Source organism: Drosophila ficusphila, unplaced genomic scaffold (assembly GCF_018152265.1).
Source record: "Drosophila ficusphila isolate 14025-0441.05 unplaced genomic scaffold, ASM1815226v1 contig_636, whole genome shotgun sequence".
Taxonomy (NCBI): Eukaryota; Metazoa; Arthropoda; class Insecta; order Diptera; family Drosophilidae; genus Drosophila; species Drosophila ficusphila.
In genome coordinates, this window is record NW_025064569.1 from 1,385,022 (window position 1) to 1,400,438 (window position 15,417).

General features: G+C 40.5%; 1 protein-coding gene across 2 annotated transcripts; it reads left to right on the forward strand.

The window, feature by feature from the left end:
- Window positions 1–244: 244 nt before the first annotated feature.
- LOC108093400 (activating transcription factor of chaperone) lies at window positions 245–8,382 on the forward strand. 2 transcript variants are annotated; one of them, XM_017193428.2, is made up of 5 exons: window positions 245–418; window positions 1,182–1,473; window positions 1,535–1,645; window positions 6,959–7,233; window positions 7,296–8,382. In XM_017193428.2, exons 2-5 carry the CDS (start codon window positions 1,305–1,307, stop codon window positions 7,866–7,868), a joined length of 1,128 nt encoding a protein of 375 aa, XP_017048917.1. In that variant the 5' UTR covers window positions 245–418; window positions 1,182–1,304; the 3' UTR covers window positions 7,869–8,382. The 2 variants fall into 2 exon arrangements, with proteins under 2 accessions (XP_017048917.1, XP_017048918.1); XM_017193429.2 differs by lacking the exons at window positions 245–418; window positions 1,182–1,473; window positions 1,535–1,645 and adding an exon at window positions 3,851–5,220.
- The last annotated feature ends 7,035 nt before the right edge of the window (window positions 8,383–15,417 follow it).

Below are 15,417 nucleotides of genomic sequence, written 5' to 3' on the forward strand. Positions count from 1 at the left end.
ACGTCGGTCAGCGCAAATATGAGCCGCGAAACGCAACAATGAGCGAAGGAGGGGTAGGCCAATAGGCCAATACTATTGGGGTTCCGAGTACTTCGGGTTGGGTAAAAACATCTGCTGCTTAGATGAGCTTTTCAATGCTAACCAAATAAACTTTGGGGAATACCCCGAATGGTTTTCGACTGCCACTTTCATCGATACGCATCCTATCGATATCATCAAACGTATCGTTTCCTCTCACATCCCCAACAACACTCATTATCGTTCCAAATGAAACGCAAAAAGGTCCAACTGTTATTTTCTCCAACGTTTTCGGCATTTATATCACCGTAAAGATGGCTCTATAGTTTGCGCGCAAGCAAAAACAACCAGCACCTAGGTGCCCCAAATACAACAAAATGGAAACGTATAAAAAACAATCGTGAGTATGCCCCAAACGGTTGGCACGCCAATTTCGCAGTGTCCTCGCACACTGACGCACTTGTACGTTGCAAATTCACCGATGCTGCACGTGTGTTTGTGTAGTCGGCTTGTATGGATTCTCGTTCAGCACCTTCAACGTGGCAAAACGAAACTCAACGCTATGTGGCATGCCACTGAGGTAGGGAAATTGGCTGACGCAATCGCCGCCTGGAGTTGAGTAATTCGCGTTGCAAGTATTACCCGTGCCGTGTGGTGACTCACCACAGTGAGGACTTCCCTCAGCGAACGCACCCCAAACGGAAGGTCTGCGCGTTCTACAACTTGTGGCATGACTGCAATTTTCTTTGTTTACTTTCATCGGAAGGCAGCTGTCTTTTATTTTGACTTTTGATTAGCAAGGTAATTTTTTTTTGTAGTCTAGGGAACACATATTTACCTTTTAAAAGAACACCAAAAAGCATTCATATGTACACAAAATGCAATTATGTTTACCACTGTAAACAATGTGTGTTTGTGCGTTGGTAAAGTAACAAGTCATTGTAAATGACATGTAAATTCCACTTTAAACTAAAGTTTTGAAAATAATTTCGTGCAAAATTCTCTGAATACGTCTAAGGGAGGCGATGATGGCTTATCACCATGACTGGCAGTCAATCTGTTTTTATTTAGACGTTCAAAGAGAGCGATCCATTCCTGCAAAGCCCTATAGTGTTAATCTCGCGCACAATTAGCTAACAACTGTTCTGTTTCTGCAATTTTAGTGCCACCATGGCATCCTCACAACAACAAGAACCACAGCAAAAACAACCATTGACATTCTTCGGACCGGACTTCACTTTATCAACAAAAAAGCATATATCTGACTTCTGATTTTGACTTTAAATATGGACGCATCATTTCACCAAACCATGGAGAGTTTGCAGCTGCCCAAGGAGCTGTATTGGGACCTCAAACTGGAGCCACAATCCCCAACATCGGCGTTGAGCTCCGATCTGTTCTCGCTCTCTGACTCAACTGACACCAAGTGGCTGTATGACGATAACTTTGCAAATGGTCGGTGCTCCTTTTTGCCACTCTCGAATTGAAAATAGTTGCTAAAGAATCTCTATTTCAGGCATTACCCTTATTGACGATGAAGAAGCCTTGAGCCTGAACGAGGCAGCTTCTCTCGAGCTGCTTAGCAACGAGGAATTGGTGGTGGAAATCTTTGACCTGAAAGATGATGGTGAGTCGAATGCACTACTTTCTTCTTCTTATAAATTCATTAAAATTGGTCTAGCAACTTCTTTATTCAAACAGCTAAAAGATAGCACTTGCTCCAGGATTAATTTCCCACTTAAAATACTTGGTTTAGCCATTTTATTTAAACAATTATAAGATTTTGAGTGTGACTAAGTCCGCCATATTCTTATGCTAGCTCAACTATAGCCTACAAAAACTGTGGACAAAAAATAATTACAGCCCTTAACGAATATAAGCTAAACGCCGACTGCAAAGTATTCAAAAAAAACAATTGTATATAAACAAAGCCAAGTGGAAAACAAAATCGGTAAAATGGAAATGCAGTTGAACTTTGAACGTCTGCACAACGACTAACAGAGACCCCATATAAACAACTCTTGCTGAACAGCTTTAGGCGTTTTAGGAAATTTTTACGACGGTTATATAAATTAGTTTTTTATTTATCTGTGATATTTCAAAATAACAGAGACAAAAACCTTTTATTCTCTTTGGGATATTCTTGATTTACAGACACGGCCAGCTTGATTTTGTTAGCTGAATCATTGAGGGGCGCGCACACATAATTTTTTTCACCAAAATATTCAGACAACTGAAGTTGAGAAACCGGATCGAGGCTTGCTTTGTTTTCGTTAGCGTATTTACTGACATTTTGGTCAGCTTGTACATAGTTATGTACATACATATGTCTTCGTGTTGTTTTCACCGTGCCTTTTATTGTTGTTATCAACGTTGCCCGCAAGCCAGCGCTGTAATGGCCAATTTCGAGGCAACAACAAAGGCCCGGGGAGAGCAATGAAATCAGTTTTCGATCCGTTTGCGTTCCTCGATCACGCGGTAGGCGAGTGATCGGCGGGACTCTTTCCATCTAGCTCTTAAACAATCTCTTCTGACTCTTTGCTAACGCTCAGCTGGCACTTCAAAGCATTCCATAGATAACAGCTGCTTGTATCTCCGCATGGTTGCAGTTCTCTCTCTCCGATGCTTATAAGTATTCAAAACAAGGGCTTGTAATACTGGATTTAAGGTTAAAATACATCGTTTTGGATTAAAGTAAGCCAGCTATTCGATCAAAAAGTACTGATCTGGCATTTCTCCAATCATAAGCCTTTTGGCGTAATAAATTTGTTATTTTTAATCCGGACAGGAAGCTTCTTTGTTTTAAAATTTAAATTTATCCTGTGGACGTGCCCCCTATTTTGGTACAGACGCTTTGAGGCTTGGTCAATGTTATAAATAACTTTCAACCTGAGAGAAATTTTGACTCACTTGACTGTTGTTAAATAATTATGTTTTATTTGTAATAACTTGTTGTGTACACTGAATCGTCACACCTCTAAATACATATTACATATATATTATGTTACGTGTCTCTATAGGTTACCTTTTGGTAGTTCAGGGCATGAGAAAAGGTGTCGAGTTACTGGGCATGGGCGAAATCACTTAATTTATTCCCCCTAACAACAACCAATTAACCAACCATCTCAGGGGCTCAATCGTGTCGGGGGTAAATGGTGACATACTGATTATACACACATTTCCAACAGCTGATAATGCTATATTCAAGGCACATACATACTTTTAAAATGCAATTCTATATGAAACAGAGACCCAGGAAAGGACAGTGGTCGTAATACCTGTTATCAACTACAAAACACAGCATATAATACTTTACAAATGGGAAAACGGGATAGTTCCTATTAACAACTATTTACTCGGAGAAAGCTCTGTGTTTTCCAAGGCTATATTTTTGTCAAATTGTTTAAGAATGGAAGAGAAAAGCATAAGTAAGCTATTAATGTTGTCAAGCATGTTACATGTTTGAAAAGACTAAGTTCTTTTACTCTTTCGTTTGTGTGTTATCGGTTTAACCAAAAGTGGATACCCGCCCACCAGGCGCAAGTCGTGAAATTGAAGTTTGTTTAACTTTCACTCGACTAGGGGTCCGGGGCACAAGTTATTGGCGAACCCTGCACCACTGTGCAGAGTCCGTTGGCTCGATCGAAGTGGCTCGCACTGTGACCGCTCGCTTGTCGCTGCTGATAGCATCTCGGGCTCGAAATAAACCAGCAGATTGATCTTAATGCAGGGCCGCTCTCTGGGCTCCACTGGCTCTCCCAGAGCAGCTTGCTCGTTCTGGGCTGGCAGTTGGCCAAGCAAAAACCTGGCGCGCTCTGCGGTCGGAACTCAGTACAAATCGTTACTCAGACGCGAGCGCTCGAGTTGAAACTCGGCTTTGACTTCGATTTCCGCACCCGCCTGCCTGCCACCCACCCGTCTTGAGCCACAGCAAGCAAAACACAAAGAAAACTGCCCAAAGCGAACAGAGACAATAACAAATACGCAGAGAAGTGGCGAGCGCACAAGCACACGTCTTGACGTTTTCAAAACGTTCAAAAGGCGAGAGGAAACAGTGGAGAACGTCTAGAAAACTGATTTGAGTGCGTTAAAAAAAGACAGTTGTCAAATTATCCTGACGAAGGAATGCTCCGGTGTTGTCGTCAGGAATAAATTAGAAAGAACGTGTAATCTAGGCCAACGCCCAGCTGTAAGAAGGCGTGTTCTCCAAAACACGAAGTGCGAAGTGAATTGGCAGCAGTGAAGTGAAGGCCTTTTGATTGCCACTCAACTTTTGCAACGGCGGCAAACAAAACGGCAAAAGTCCGCTTAAGGCGACCATCAGGTGTCAACTATATGTAGCCAGCCCCAGGAAAATAGGCGAACCGACGATAACCTCACGAGCACCCGAAAATTCGTGTTTGGGCACCAAGGACTTTGTTAGCATGATACCACACTGTGGATACCGTTACATGTGGAACCGTGAAATTGTGATAAACTCGCAAAAGTTGGTGAAACGACGTTAAGCAGCAGTCCCAGCCATCCGACCACGCCGACTCTTTTGCGGCAGCAGTTGGATACCAAGGACAGAAAGACAAGAACCGAAGGACAGACACACAATCGAAACCTATAACTCAATTTATTCATGCCGTTATAACGTGGAAAGCTCTAGATACTTTTTCGATCTGGGGTTGTTTTTTTCAGTTTTGACATAAGTCGGGCTTTACATTGAACTTTTAGTTAAATCCGACACATAGTTTCTTATACATTCTTAACTGTTTTTTGTATTTCTATTAACTCTACGTAAGCGGTGGACTTAAAACTGCTGAGACAGCACGTTCTGCAGCCATTCGATTGTACATTCAAAATTGACTCTGTGATTTTTTATTGACCTTTTGCAAATATTTTATTAATCTTTATATTAAAATTCGAAAATTGTTCATATTATTTACGAAGCGCATCTCGTTAACATAGATATTGTAGGTATTAATTAAGTTAAAACTCTTTTTTGTTCTGTAAGATTTTATTTTTGCGATTCGTACAAGTTTATATATAGATTAGGTTAAGTCATTTATACAACATATTTGTTCTTTTTGTTCCACTTTCTTTTACTGCCTTAATTTTATTTGATTGCAACTGAGCGAACATTTTCCTTACATTTGACAACATTACGGTTCACTGCTGCCGCAAACATGAGTACATACATATTTATGCAAGCCTATGGTTAGTATTAAAAACATTACTAATTGCAAAACATATAATTATAACTTGGGGTTTCCTTCTGTCTCGGTCAGCTTGAAACACTTGGCAATTTCTGATGACTTCAGGTCAATCCGGTTTATCGCTGAATGTCTTGGTACTCCTTTAACTTTTTATTGATCGCATTCTTTAAGATATTTTAAAAAATTGATTTGCATTCGACTGAATAATAAGTGGTGTTACTTGAGTTTTTCTATTTTAGTGATTTTTAAAGACGTTTAGATTTAGAATATTTGAACACTTTTACTAAAGCAAAGTAAGATAAAAATATCTATTTTTAATAGAATACTTGATTTAGAAAAAAAACATTTAACTTAACTCCCCTGTAATACATTCGTGAAATTTTTGAATGGGTTTTTCCTCAGTTTCCCTGATATTTCCAGCAATCTATCATGGTGTTTTCCTAAGCAAGTAACTCAAGCTTAAACAGCACATTTATGTGTCTATTAAGGCATTTGTGCGTCAAGGTTTTTGCTAATCATGTTCTCATTAAATATTATTATATAATATATGTGCTTTTCTATACGACTGTATGGACTGGAAATATACTTGACGCTGTCGTTGTTTTTGATAATTCGAAAGGCAACATTGTTTGCTTGACCTAATCTGACTAGTTGCAAGTTCTTTAAAGTTTGTATAGGGCTAAGAGTGAAGTACTTTATGTTGACGAGGAGCCAATTTTAATTTGCTGTGTGATACTTTGTTAATTCAACAGTAAAGTATTGGTTGAGGTCGCGTCAAAGTGCACAATACAATAAAATATTGCAACAAACTGGGCTGGGCATGGCAACACAAATAGTTATAAGTCACATTTTTATGTTAATAAAAAAACGCAGTTGCTCTGCTTTCTCAACGTATTAGAGCGCAGCTGTTTGCGAACAGATTACAGGCTGGCAGACTGGTCGATCGAAGCGAAACGTGTTATGCTAATGCTTAATCGATCTTGGGAGAGGCTGATGCTTAGACTGGCCCCAACCCAAGGTGTCGCAGGGTCAACTTTTACAAGCAAACAGGTGTTGCAACAGTGCTTCTTAAAGGTTTCGCCCACGCGTTTCTTTGCGATCGAAACATTTTTTTCTCACTGTGATTTTTCAGAACGCTTTGCACAAACAATCAAACTCGTGTCGTCGAACTTTGTCCAATATATGTCATCTCTGTTGCTCGATAATAAAAGCGAATTGAAAACAACAGCAAATCAGAAGTATATTGAGGAAAATATGCCACAATCAATATGTAAATGTTTTCCAGAGTTGTGAACGAGACGCGGGCATTTGTCGCGTCCTTCGCTTTAATGGAAATAAGTTTCAATTGAGAATGGAACGACATAGCATATCAATATTCGCTAGGAAAAAACAAAGTCGTAGTTGTTGTTTATGAAGTTGGAAAAAAATGGACGGGGAAGTGAAGCAAATTTTTTTTGTTTTATTAATAGCGAATAAAAAACAGTTGTACATATTTAAGAAACTTAAATCTTTTCCACTTTTTAATAAATTTTAAAGTGCTTTTTTGGGTATAAAAGCACTGTTTAGGTATACATATATTAAAAACAGGACCCAAATAAACAGCAACAAAAAAAGTAGTTTCCAAACTTAATTTTTATTTTTTATTTCTTTTAAACTTAAATTCTGTGCAACTTTTAAAAAGATATATAACCAATTTCCTAAATAACCGATTAAAAATGTTTTGAATATAATTTTATTAGAATGCCTCCTGGACCAAAAGGCAACCCTGAACTGCATCGACTATGACGGTAACAGCTATCAGCCCAACATCGACGTTGCCAGCCAGCCGACAATACACTCAAGCAAAGTACAACTCGCTGCATCTCTCGTTTCTGGCGACGATTACCAGCTTGGTGATGCCCCATCTGCAATCTTGCAGCAGCTAACGCCGCCCCAGTCGCCGCCCCAATTCGATGCTTACAGTCAGCCAGCGAAATCTCCCCAGCCGGTCTTCGTAAAGGCAGAGCAGAAGGTGGTAAGTCTTACAACCAACCAGCAAGGCTTTTGAAGTTTTTATTAAATCCTGCATTTTTACAGCAATGCTACACTCCCGATGTTACCAATATGGGCGCCGCCACCCCCTTCAACTTTACCAACTGGGCAGGCGGCAGCGAAATTGCCCGGGAAAACCAACTGGTCGACGATATCGTCAACATGCGTGCCAAGGAGCTTGAGTTGACCACAAACTGGCAGCCCTTTACCGACGACTGCGAGTCTCAAGCCTCGTCGTCGCTGGACAGCAGAAGCACCGCCAGCGGAGTGGGCGGCAGCATCGCCGACGCGGACGAGGACTGGCTTCCAGAGCCCGTCAGCAGTTCGTCCTCGCCAGCACACTCGTCCGTGGAGCAGCCTGTGGTCAGCCCGAAAAAGCGTACCCGCACCTACGGACGCGGTGTGGAAGACCGAAAAATCCGTAAAAAGGAGCAGAACAAGAACGCGGCCACTCGCTATCGTCAGAAGAAGAAGCTCGAAATGGAGAGTGTTCTGGGTGAGGAGCACGTGCTGTCCCAGGAAAACGAGGAGCTCCGTCGCACTCTGCGAGAGCGTCGCAACGAGATGCGCTATCTGCGCCAGTTGATACGCGAGTTTTACCAGGAACGCAAGCGCTAGGCGTTGCCTTGTCGCATCTAAGTTTCAATGTCGTTTGCAAAGTTATTGTTATCGTTAAACCCAAGAATCCCGTATTCCCCCAACAACAACATAATGCATCTATGTACACCACACAACAACAATCACCAGCCTATCCAAAGCTTAGAGAAAACCTACTATGTACATAGCCTGTCTTGGCCCTCAATTTTGGCACTTATGACGAGTCTCAGCATTCCGAATTATTCCATGCCACTGGAGGCCAATGACAAGCCTATATCGCAAACAGCACAGGCCAATCTGTCACCCAAAAGAGACAACAGATTTTTAATTGCATAAAAACTCGAATGAAAACCTTTTTCAATTGTTTTTTTTGCGACGTGGCTGTTGTACTAGATTGATTTCGATTTTATTTTTTGGACAATAGTTTTTACAAATGTAATGATTTCTTTTAATGATTTTTTTAACAATATAAATATACAAATACTATGAACATCATGTATCAGCATTAAATCAAAAAGGGTTTTCAAAATAAAAATACTTGTTTTTCATTAATAAAATCAGTTGGGAATTTCAGTTGGATTTTTAAAAACTTTTTTCCTGCGTATTTATTAAAATAATTTGTGTCTTTCAGCCCAATATTCAAGCTTAAATAGTTTTAAAGATCTCTACGTTCAAACAAAGAGAAGGGAAGACACGCGCCCAATGCCAGTTCCCACAAAGTTTCTCGGATTGTGTGCAAAAGAGTGGGCGTGGCACAAAGATTTTACAAGCTGGCGTTTCTTCGAGTAACGGGAATAAAAAGCAATTTAGTCCAGTAAAAATAAACAACTGTTTTCAGCTTGGCTGCGGTGTGGTTTTCTGTAAATATCTCCCAATTATTAATACAAAATTAATTTTATTAGAACAAGAAGGGAAACTAGCTTCTGTAAGCCGAAGCTTATATACCATTGCAGACATTAAATATGTCTAACAAAATACATAAAGGCTAAACGACATCGAAGGTATGACGATATATCAGATCAGCTATATGATATAATTGTCCGATTTTTATGAAATTTATTTCGTAATTGAAGAGTCGTTAGAAAACTCTATATTCCAAAAATCATGATTGTCTGATGAAAAACAACCATTAATCATTTTATTTCCGTTATTTCTATAATTTTTTATACCCTTGCAGAGCAAAAGGGTATTATAATTTCAGTCAGAAGTTTGCAACGCAGTGAAGGAGACACCTCAGCCCCATAAAGTATATATATTCTTGATCAGCATCACGAGCAGAATCGGAATACGTCTGTACGTCTGTCCGTCTGTTCGCCTGTCTGTTTCTACGCAAACTAGTCTCTCAGTTTTAAAGCTATCTTGCTGAAACTTTCCCAAAAGGTGTGTAGTTATTGCACGCAGTATATATGTAAATCGGAACTGGCCGGATCGGCCGACTATATCGGATAGCTCCCATACGAGAGAATGAAATAAAAAACTCTCACGCCGTTGTTTTTGCCCAGATCGGCTGTTTTTTATCCCACGAGCATAATATTTTGAATATCAAGTTTTTTAGCAACCCTTAAATTCAGAAAAAGTTTCATAAAAATCGGACAACTATATCTTATAGCTGCCATTGGAAAGATCAAAAAATCTATATATGTAGAAATAACTGAAATTAAATTATAACACCTTTGTTTTTCCTCAGATAAGCATGATTTTTGGAATATAAATATATCATATAGCTGCCATATTATCTATAGTCGAATATATCGAAAATGAATAGAAAAATGGTCATAGCTTCGATGTTGTTTAGCCTTTATGTATTTTGTTTGACATATTTGATGACTGCAAGGGTATATAAGCTTCGGCTTGCAGAAGCTATCTTCCTTTCTTGTTTTTTATTGAAATTTACTATGTTAACATGTTGAGCAGTCGATATTTTTACTTTTTAATCGAAAGTTTTTTATGAGTTTGATAATATTAATAAACACACCGTAAAAAAAGGTCGTTTTTGCAAAAAAAAAATGCATTATCTTGAAAAGTTTTTGGCGGATTTATATGAAATTTTAGATATAAAGGCTTTCAATGTCGCTGATTAAGGATTTGCAATCAGATTTTGATCCAATATGGCGGACCGAAGTAGTGAAGCCTATCTACATATATCGGATAGCTCTCATAGGAGCGACCGAAATAAAACGGGAGGGAAATTATCATGGGGTAGTTTGTTATTATATTAACATGATTTTTTCTAGGTGGTGTTTTCTAAGGACTCTTGAGATTCTAATTAAATTTAACGAAAGTCGGACGCCTATATCAAAAAGCTGTCATAGGAACATTCGGTGAAAATATAGAAAATTAGTAGAACAACCTTTATAGCTTTGATGTTGTTCAGCCCTTAAGCCTTTTGCTCGAGATTTGTGATGACTGCAAGGGCATATAAGCTTCTGCTCGTCGAAGTTTGCTTCTTCTTTTGCTTTAATTATACTTTCACTGCGTAAGTCTCACTAGATAAGGAAAGATAAACAGACATGGCTAGGTCGTCTCCTGTAATTATCATAATAAATTATATTTTATTTTATTCATTTCTTTATTTTGTGGAACTTCTAATACTTCTTGCAAACTGGAATTCAACAATTTTGTAAGTCTTAAGATATATTTGTTACAGAAGAAAAATGTATGACGATATTTCTGTAAGCTTTGTTACTTAACATTTTTTTACATTTTTATTTAAACTGCAAGGATGTGACCGGTTCCTGCAGCACTCATAGGTACGGTGTAAACATGGCTAGTGGGTTACCTCTCTTACCCTTAAGCTTAAAGCACATTTCAGGAATCCTGAATATCTCTGTTTGAGTTCTCCTCTTGCGCTCTGCTAAATCGAGAACATCGACTTTATCGAAACTTTCCATAATTAATTTGCAATGAACAAGTTTAGGGAGAGAGCCAATCCACTCGACCAACTACGCTGTCCTCCTTCCTGGCTCCTGATAGGAACTCCGCCATGTGGGATGTCAGTGAAAGCCAGTGCAGTAGTTGTGGATATCCTGGGTGACGTGGGCATAATCGGATTATGATTATGATTATGTCGATGAATATGAGGCGGATATAAGCGCGTTCCACGTACTTGACAAAGTGCATTGAAATTAAATCAGGGACGCCAATTAATTGCAAAATTGAGAAAAACACTGAAAATGGAGATTGATATAGTCCGAATACCTACGCCCGGGGCGGAGCCATGACACCAAAACAATCCCTCGCTGCTGAGATTCAGATTCAGATTGGGGTTGGGATATGGGAATCGGCCCGGCATGGGTAGCTCTGGGATTTTCTCGCCAGGACATTTTGACTGATGAGCCGGCGACGTGAGCCGTACGTACAACTGACTTGGCTTCACTCGCTGCCGCTGGTTCTTCTTCGGGTTTCACTACTAAACTAAATTTTCCACATCGTTAATTTATATTAATATGATTTCTGTGTCAACGGTCGATGCGCTTGCCGTCTCGAGTCCTCGTCCTCGTCCGCGTCCGCCTTCGATGCCGTCGCCTTAGCCGGTGAGGTCTGGTCTGGGCTCTAATGTCGCCGATGTTGACTCCCGCCGTGTATGACAAGGCAGCCACGACGCCCATGGAGGTCGCCGGCGCAATATTTATCTAAATTGTTATTTTTCACACTCACGCAGTTCAATGAATTCGTGAAAATTACGTTTGGGACTTTGTGTTTGCTCGTCGCCGAAGCCATCCCCCCGTCGGCGAGCTTCAATTCCTCAGCTAAGAGCACGAGCCGAGTGACTCTTTAAGCGCTTGGTTAAGTATATTGGCATAAAATTCAATTTCCCTCCTTTGTGTTAATCCTGTTATTAGCTGCCGTCCTGCTGCAGAATCCTTTCATACGCGCCCCTTGAATACCGACACTACGCAGTGGAGCGCCGGGCCGAGATGGTGGGACATTTGGGTCTGCTGGGTGGGAAATCCGATTTTTTGATGAATGCTGATCCTTCAGCTAGTGCTGTTGGAGAAGATATATTTGTCCTCGAATCTTTGGCATTGTGTCAAAACAAAACCAAAAATTGAGAATATGTGTACATTATTTATGGTCAGTGTTAGTAGGTGATTTGCTTTCAAATGTTGGATCTTTTTGCGGGCAGATATAATATTAAAGTGGCAGATATATTATTAAAGTACTATGTTTGACACTTCCCTTTAATTTGATCAAAACATAATTGAGTGCTCAACATAGTTGAGAGTAATGTTTGATTTTATTCATTTTTTAACACATTCTATTACAAACTACTTAGCAATCAAATCCATATCAGAAGTGTAAGATAAAACAGAACGCTGCCACCGATCCCTGGGGAAGTCTAGGAACTTGTGGAAAAGAAATCAACGCCATCGTTAAATTTAATTAGGCATCAGATGACCGAGCAGCCCGGCTAAATCAAAACCAAATGGCCTGAAAGTGACCCAAGTGCAGGCGAAATCCAACCGCCCGGCTCAAAGGGCGCACGCAACACTTTAAAACACAATTAAAAGTCAAAACGTCATTGTAAATGAAAGCCAGTGGGCAACCCTCTAAGGACCGAAGAGTCGCCAATGAGGCGCCACGGAGAAAGTGCTGATTCGGGGTGGAGAGCACGGCACTCACTTTACATAACATTTAACAAAATTATAATGAGGCGTGGAGCGGATGGTTATCGGCTGGGGGACTTCATTTTCTCCCTTGGCGAATGGTAATGGGATTATGCGAGGAACACATTTTGTTGTTTGTTTTAAAGATTCTATGAGATCGTGAACGCCTCCAATGTGGTTTATGTAATTACCCTCAGTGCGAGCCGTAAGTGAGTCATCCTCGCAAGACAAACGCATTAGGTGTCCATTAGGATGAATTCAATTACCGCTAAAAAAATTAAGCACAACAGAGGGAAACTATATAAGAAATACCCGGGTATATTCAATTATATAATTGCCGCTCAGTACACAAATAACTAATGCAGTTTCGCTCTGCTTGAGAGAAAAGATTTCTTTAGATGTACATAATTACTGGGCGCTCAAGTGTTGAATATAAAAAAGGGAAAATGCTGATCCTGGACTCTGAATTCAACTTGATTGAACAAATTTGATTTGAATCTCACACACACTCATCTTTCCTTCAGTAACAAGTTTCATTACAACCTAATTTTATGAGCCAATCCATTTGTTTGATTTTCGTTTTCCCAATTTTTGTATTTCCTATCTAATCGCATTGAGTGCGGAAAAGTTACTGGATACTCTTATCGCAACCCGCACACATCCAAGCCCACGCTTTCACACATTTTCTATTTTCATGTTCACCTTTCAGCTTACGGCAATAAAAATAAAGTTAAACAATAAGTGAGCAGCAAGTCAAGCGGGTTGTGCGGTGGTCAAAATGCGGGTCATTTCAATTCATTTGGATTACTCATGTACGTATGAAAAAGGGTTGGACTTTGAGGGGGAGGTGTGAAAATATTCACTTTAATTTATATTTAATTTAAAGGATATCTTTAATTTGCTGATTGTTATATGGCTTCGAAAAAGACCTCTCTTAACCAACAATTTAAGTAAAGACGAGTTTAAGTTTTGATTAGATTTGCAACACTGCTAACGCAATTTGCTTTAAACTAAAATTTAAAGGTAACACTTTTGTGACATTTTTTAAACACTGGGTTAGAACTGCAACTCTGCTTGGCCAATTGGCTTCAAACAGAAACTCGATATCTATAATGCAACGATTTTCCATCACTTACTTACCCTCTCTTCTGTCGCTTCGCAACTTGTCACAGACAAAATGAAATGCAATTTCACGGCTATTTGAGTGGGACAAAACAAAAAAAAAAGATTTTCCACTTTCCAATAATGAAATAAATGAGCGCAATTTTCAATTTGCCATGCAGATGAGCCACAAAACAAAGTTGGGCATGAGCATTCCGATCGGAACCCACTGCAACTGCCGGGCTTTAAGCCAAGTGCACACAGCTCGAATGGGGGGTGCGGTGGGCCAACTGGAGTGCGCCATGAAGTACGCAGTCTGTGCAACAATTAGCGGCATGCGAGTCTTCACCTCTCGGCATATCTTTGACATTTACAGGTAGCTCCCAGTGCCCCAGTGTACGTGACATTTCGGTAATGGCCGCTGCTAATTTTCAAGAGGTAAAAGATGGAAGGGAGAATCACGGGGATCTCTGTGTACATGCGTTTTTACACTCTAAATAATTTGAGTTCATTAAAAATCAGCTCTTTGGTCTAATCTTTAATGGGTATTAAGAAAGTTCGTTGTGAGAAACATAAATGTTACCACGAACTCATTCAGTTATTGGTGTTGTTTATTGAAATGAACATGATCGTCATATAACATGCTTTCCAGTTCAATCTATAGTCCTAAAAGAATTACATCTTTGGTGTCAGTGTACTGCACGGTTAGCAAGAATATTGTCAGGCAATTGAAAGAGTTCGGAACGGCCCTTGAATTTCCCCTCTTTTTCGGGGGAAGCTCCACAAATGTACATTTAATTAGACGAGCGCAAGCCATTTCAGCTCTCCCCCTTCCCCCTCCCTCTTCCCGCTCCAGTTGCTCGTTTTTTTTGCTCTAACTGAGCATTTGAAAAGGCTTCAATAAAAAGCAAACTGTCCCCAGACCTCCTCGGATCATCCTGCTGATGAGTAAACAAACAATGAATAAACTCGCGGCACTTGAATCCTTAGCAAAATCAAAAACAATTAAAGTTTGTTCGAGGAAAACAACAAACAGAACTCATCAGCATGCCCCACACACACACGTACCCACCCACACACACGTACACGCTCCCACCGCACGGTCATGTGTGTAAACATGATATACATCCCCACGTTCCCCCCAACGACCCACTTACCACTCACACACACACACACACACACACACACACACCGCATCGAACAGATAGCGTTGCCTACTTTTGCGCGCTATTCGCTAACGCAAACAACTTTCTGCGTGACGTCGTTCGACGTTTGCTCCCACACTCCCTCCTCCCTCCTCCCTCCTCCTCCTCCACCCACTAGAAGTACCTCCCATCCCCCTCTTGATGTCCCACTTCCTTCGTGGCCGCACGCATACCCTCCGCCAATAAATAAATTTGAACATTTGGTGTAAATGTAAATAGATTGTTCTCCCCTTACACCACTACAAGCCAACGTGTGTGGGTGATTAAAGGGTGGCGGTGTCGAGTCCCGGCTTCAGGAGGGGATGCGGGGGCCAAAGGGCGTCGCTCATTTGCGGCCTGGTCAAAGCGGCGCCAGGCAGACGCCCAAGCAAACTGAATCTCCCATTCGCTCCCAAGTCCTCGCATCGGAATCGCTGCTTGTGTGTAAAAATTAAAATATACATTTCCGTTGGTCGTCGCCTCGGTTTCTTTGATAGACACACCCACCAGGAGAGGAGGAGGCTGATGTTTTAATGATTATGAAGTGATCTCGATGGCCTTGGCACTCTGGGGTAGTGTGAAAGCTGTAAATGTGTTTGTTGGAATCGCCAGTCAATAATTTTTTGTCGACTGTATTAAAACCATTTACGTAGCAGCAACAGGGTTACTTTAGACTGG

What these genes read in the sequence shown, in the direction of transcription:
- LOC108093400 (XM_017193428.2), top strand. Translation starts at nt 1,305, where the DNA reads ATGGACGCATCATTTCACCAAACCATGGAGAGTTTGCAGCTGCCCAAG. An exon ending in CTTTGACCTGAAAGATGATG is followed by an intron (nt 1,646 to 6,958) that starts GTGAGTCGAATG and finishes TAATTTTATTAG; the next exon opens with AATGCCTCCTGGACCAAAAG. An exon ending in TAAAGGCAGAGCAGAAGGTG is followed by an intron (nt 7,234 to 7,295) that starts GTAAGTCTTACA and finishes GCATTTTTACAG; the next exon opens with CAATGCTACACTCCCGATGT.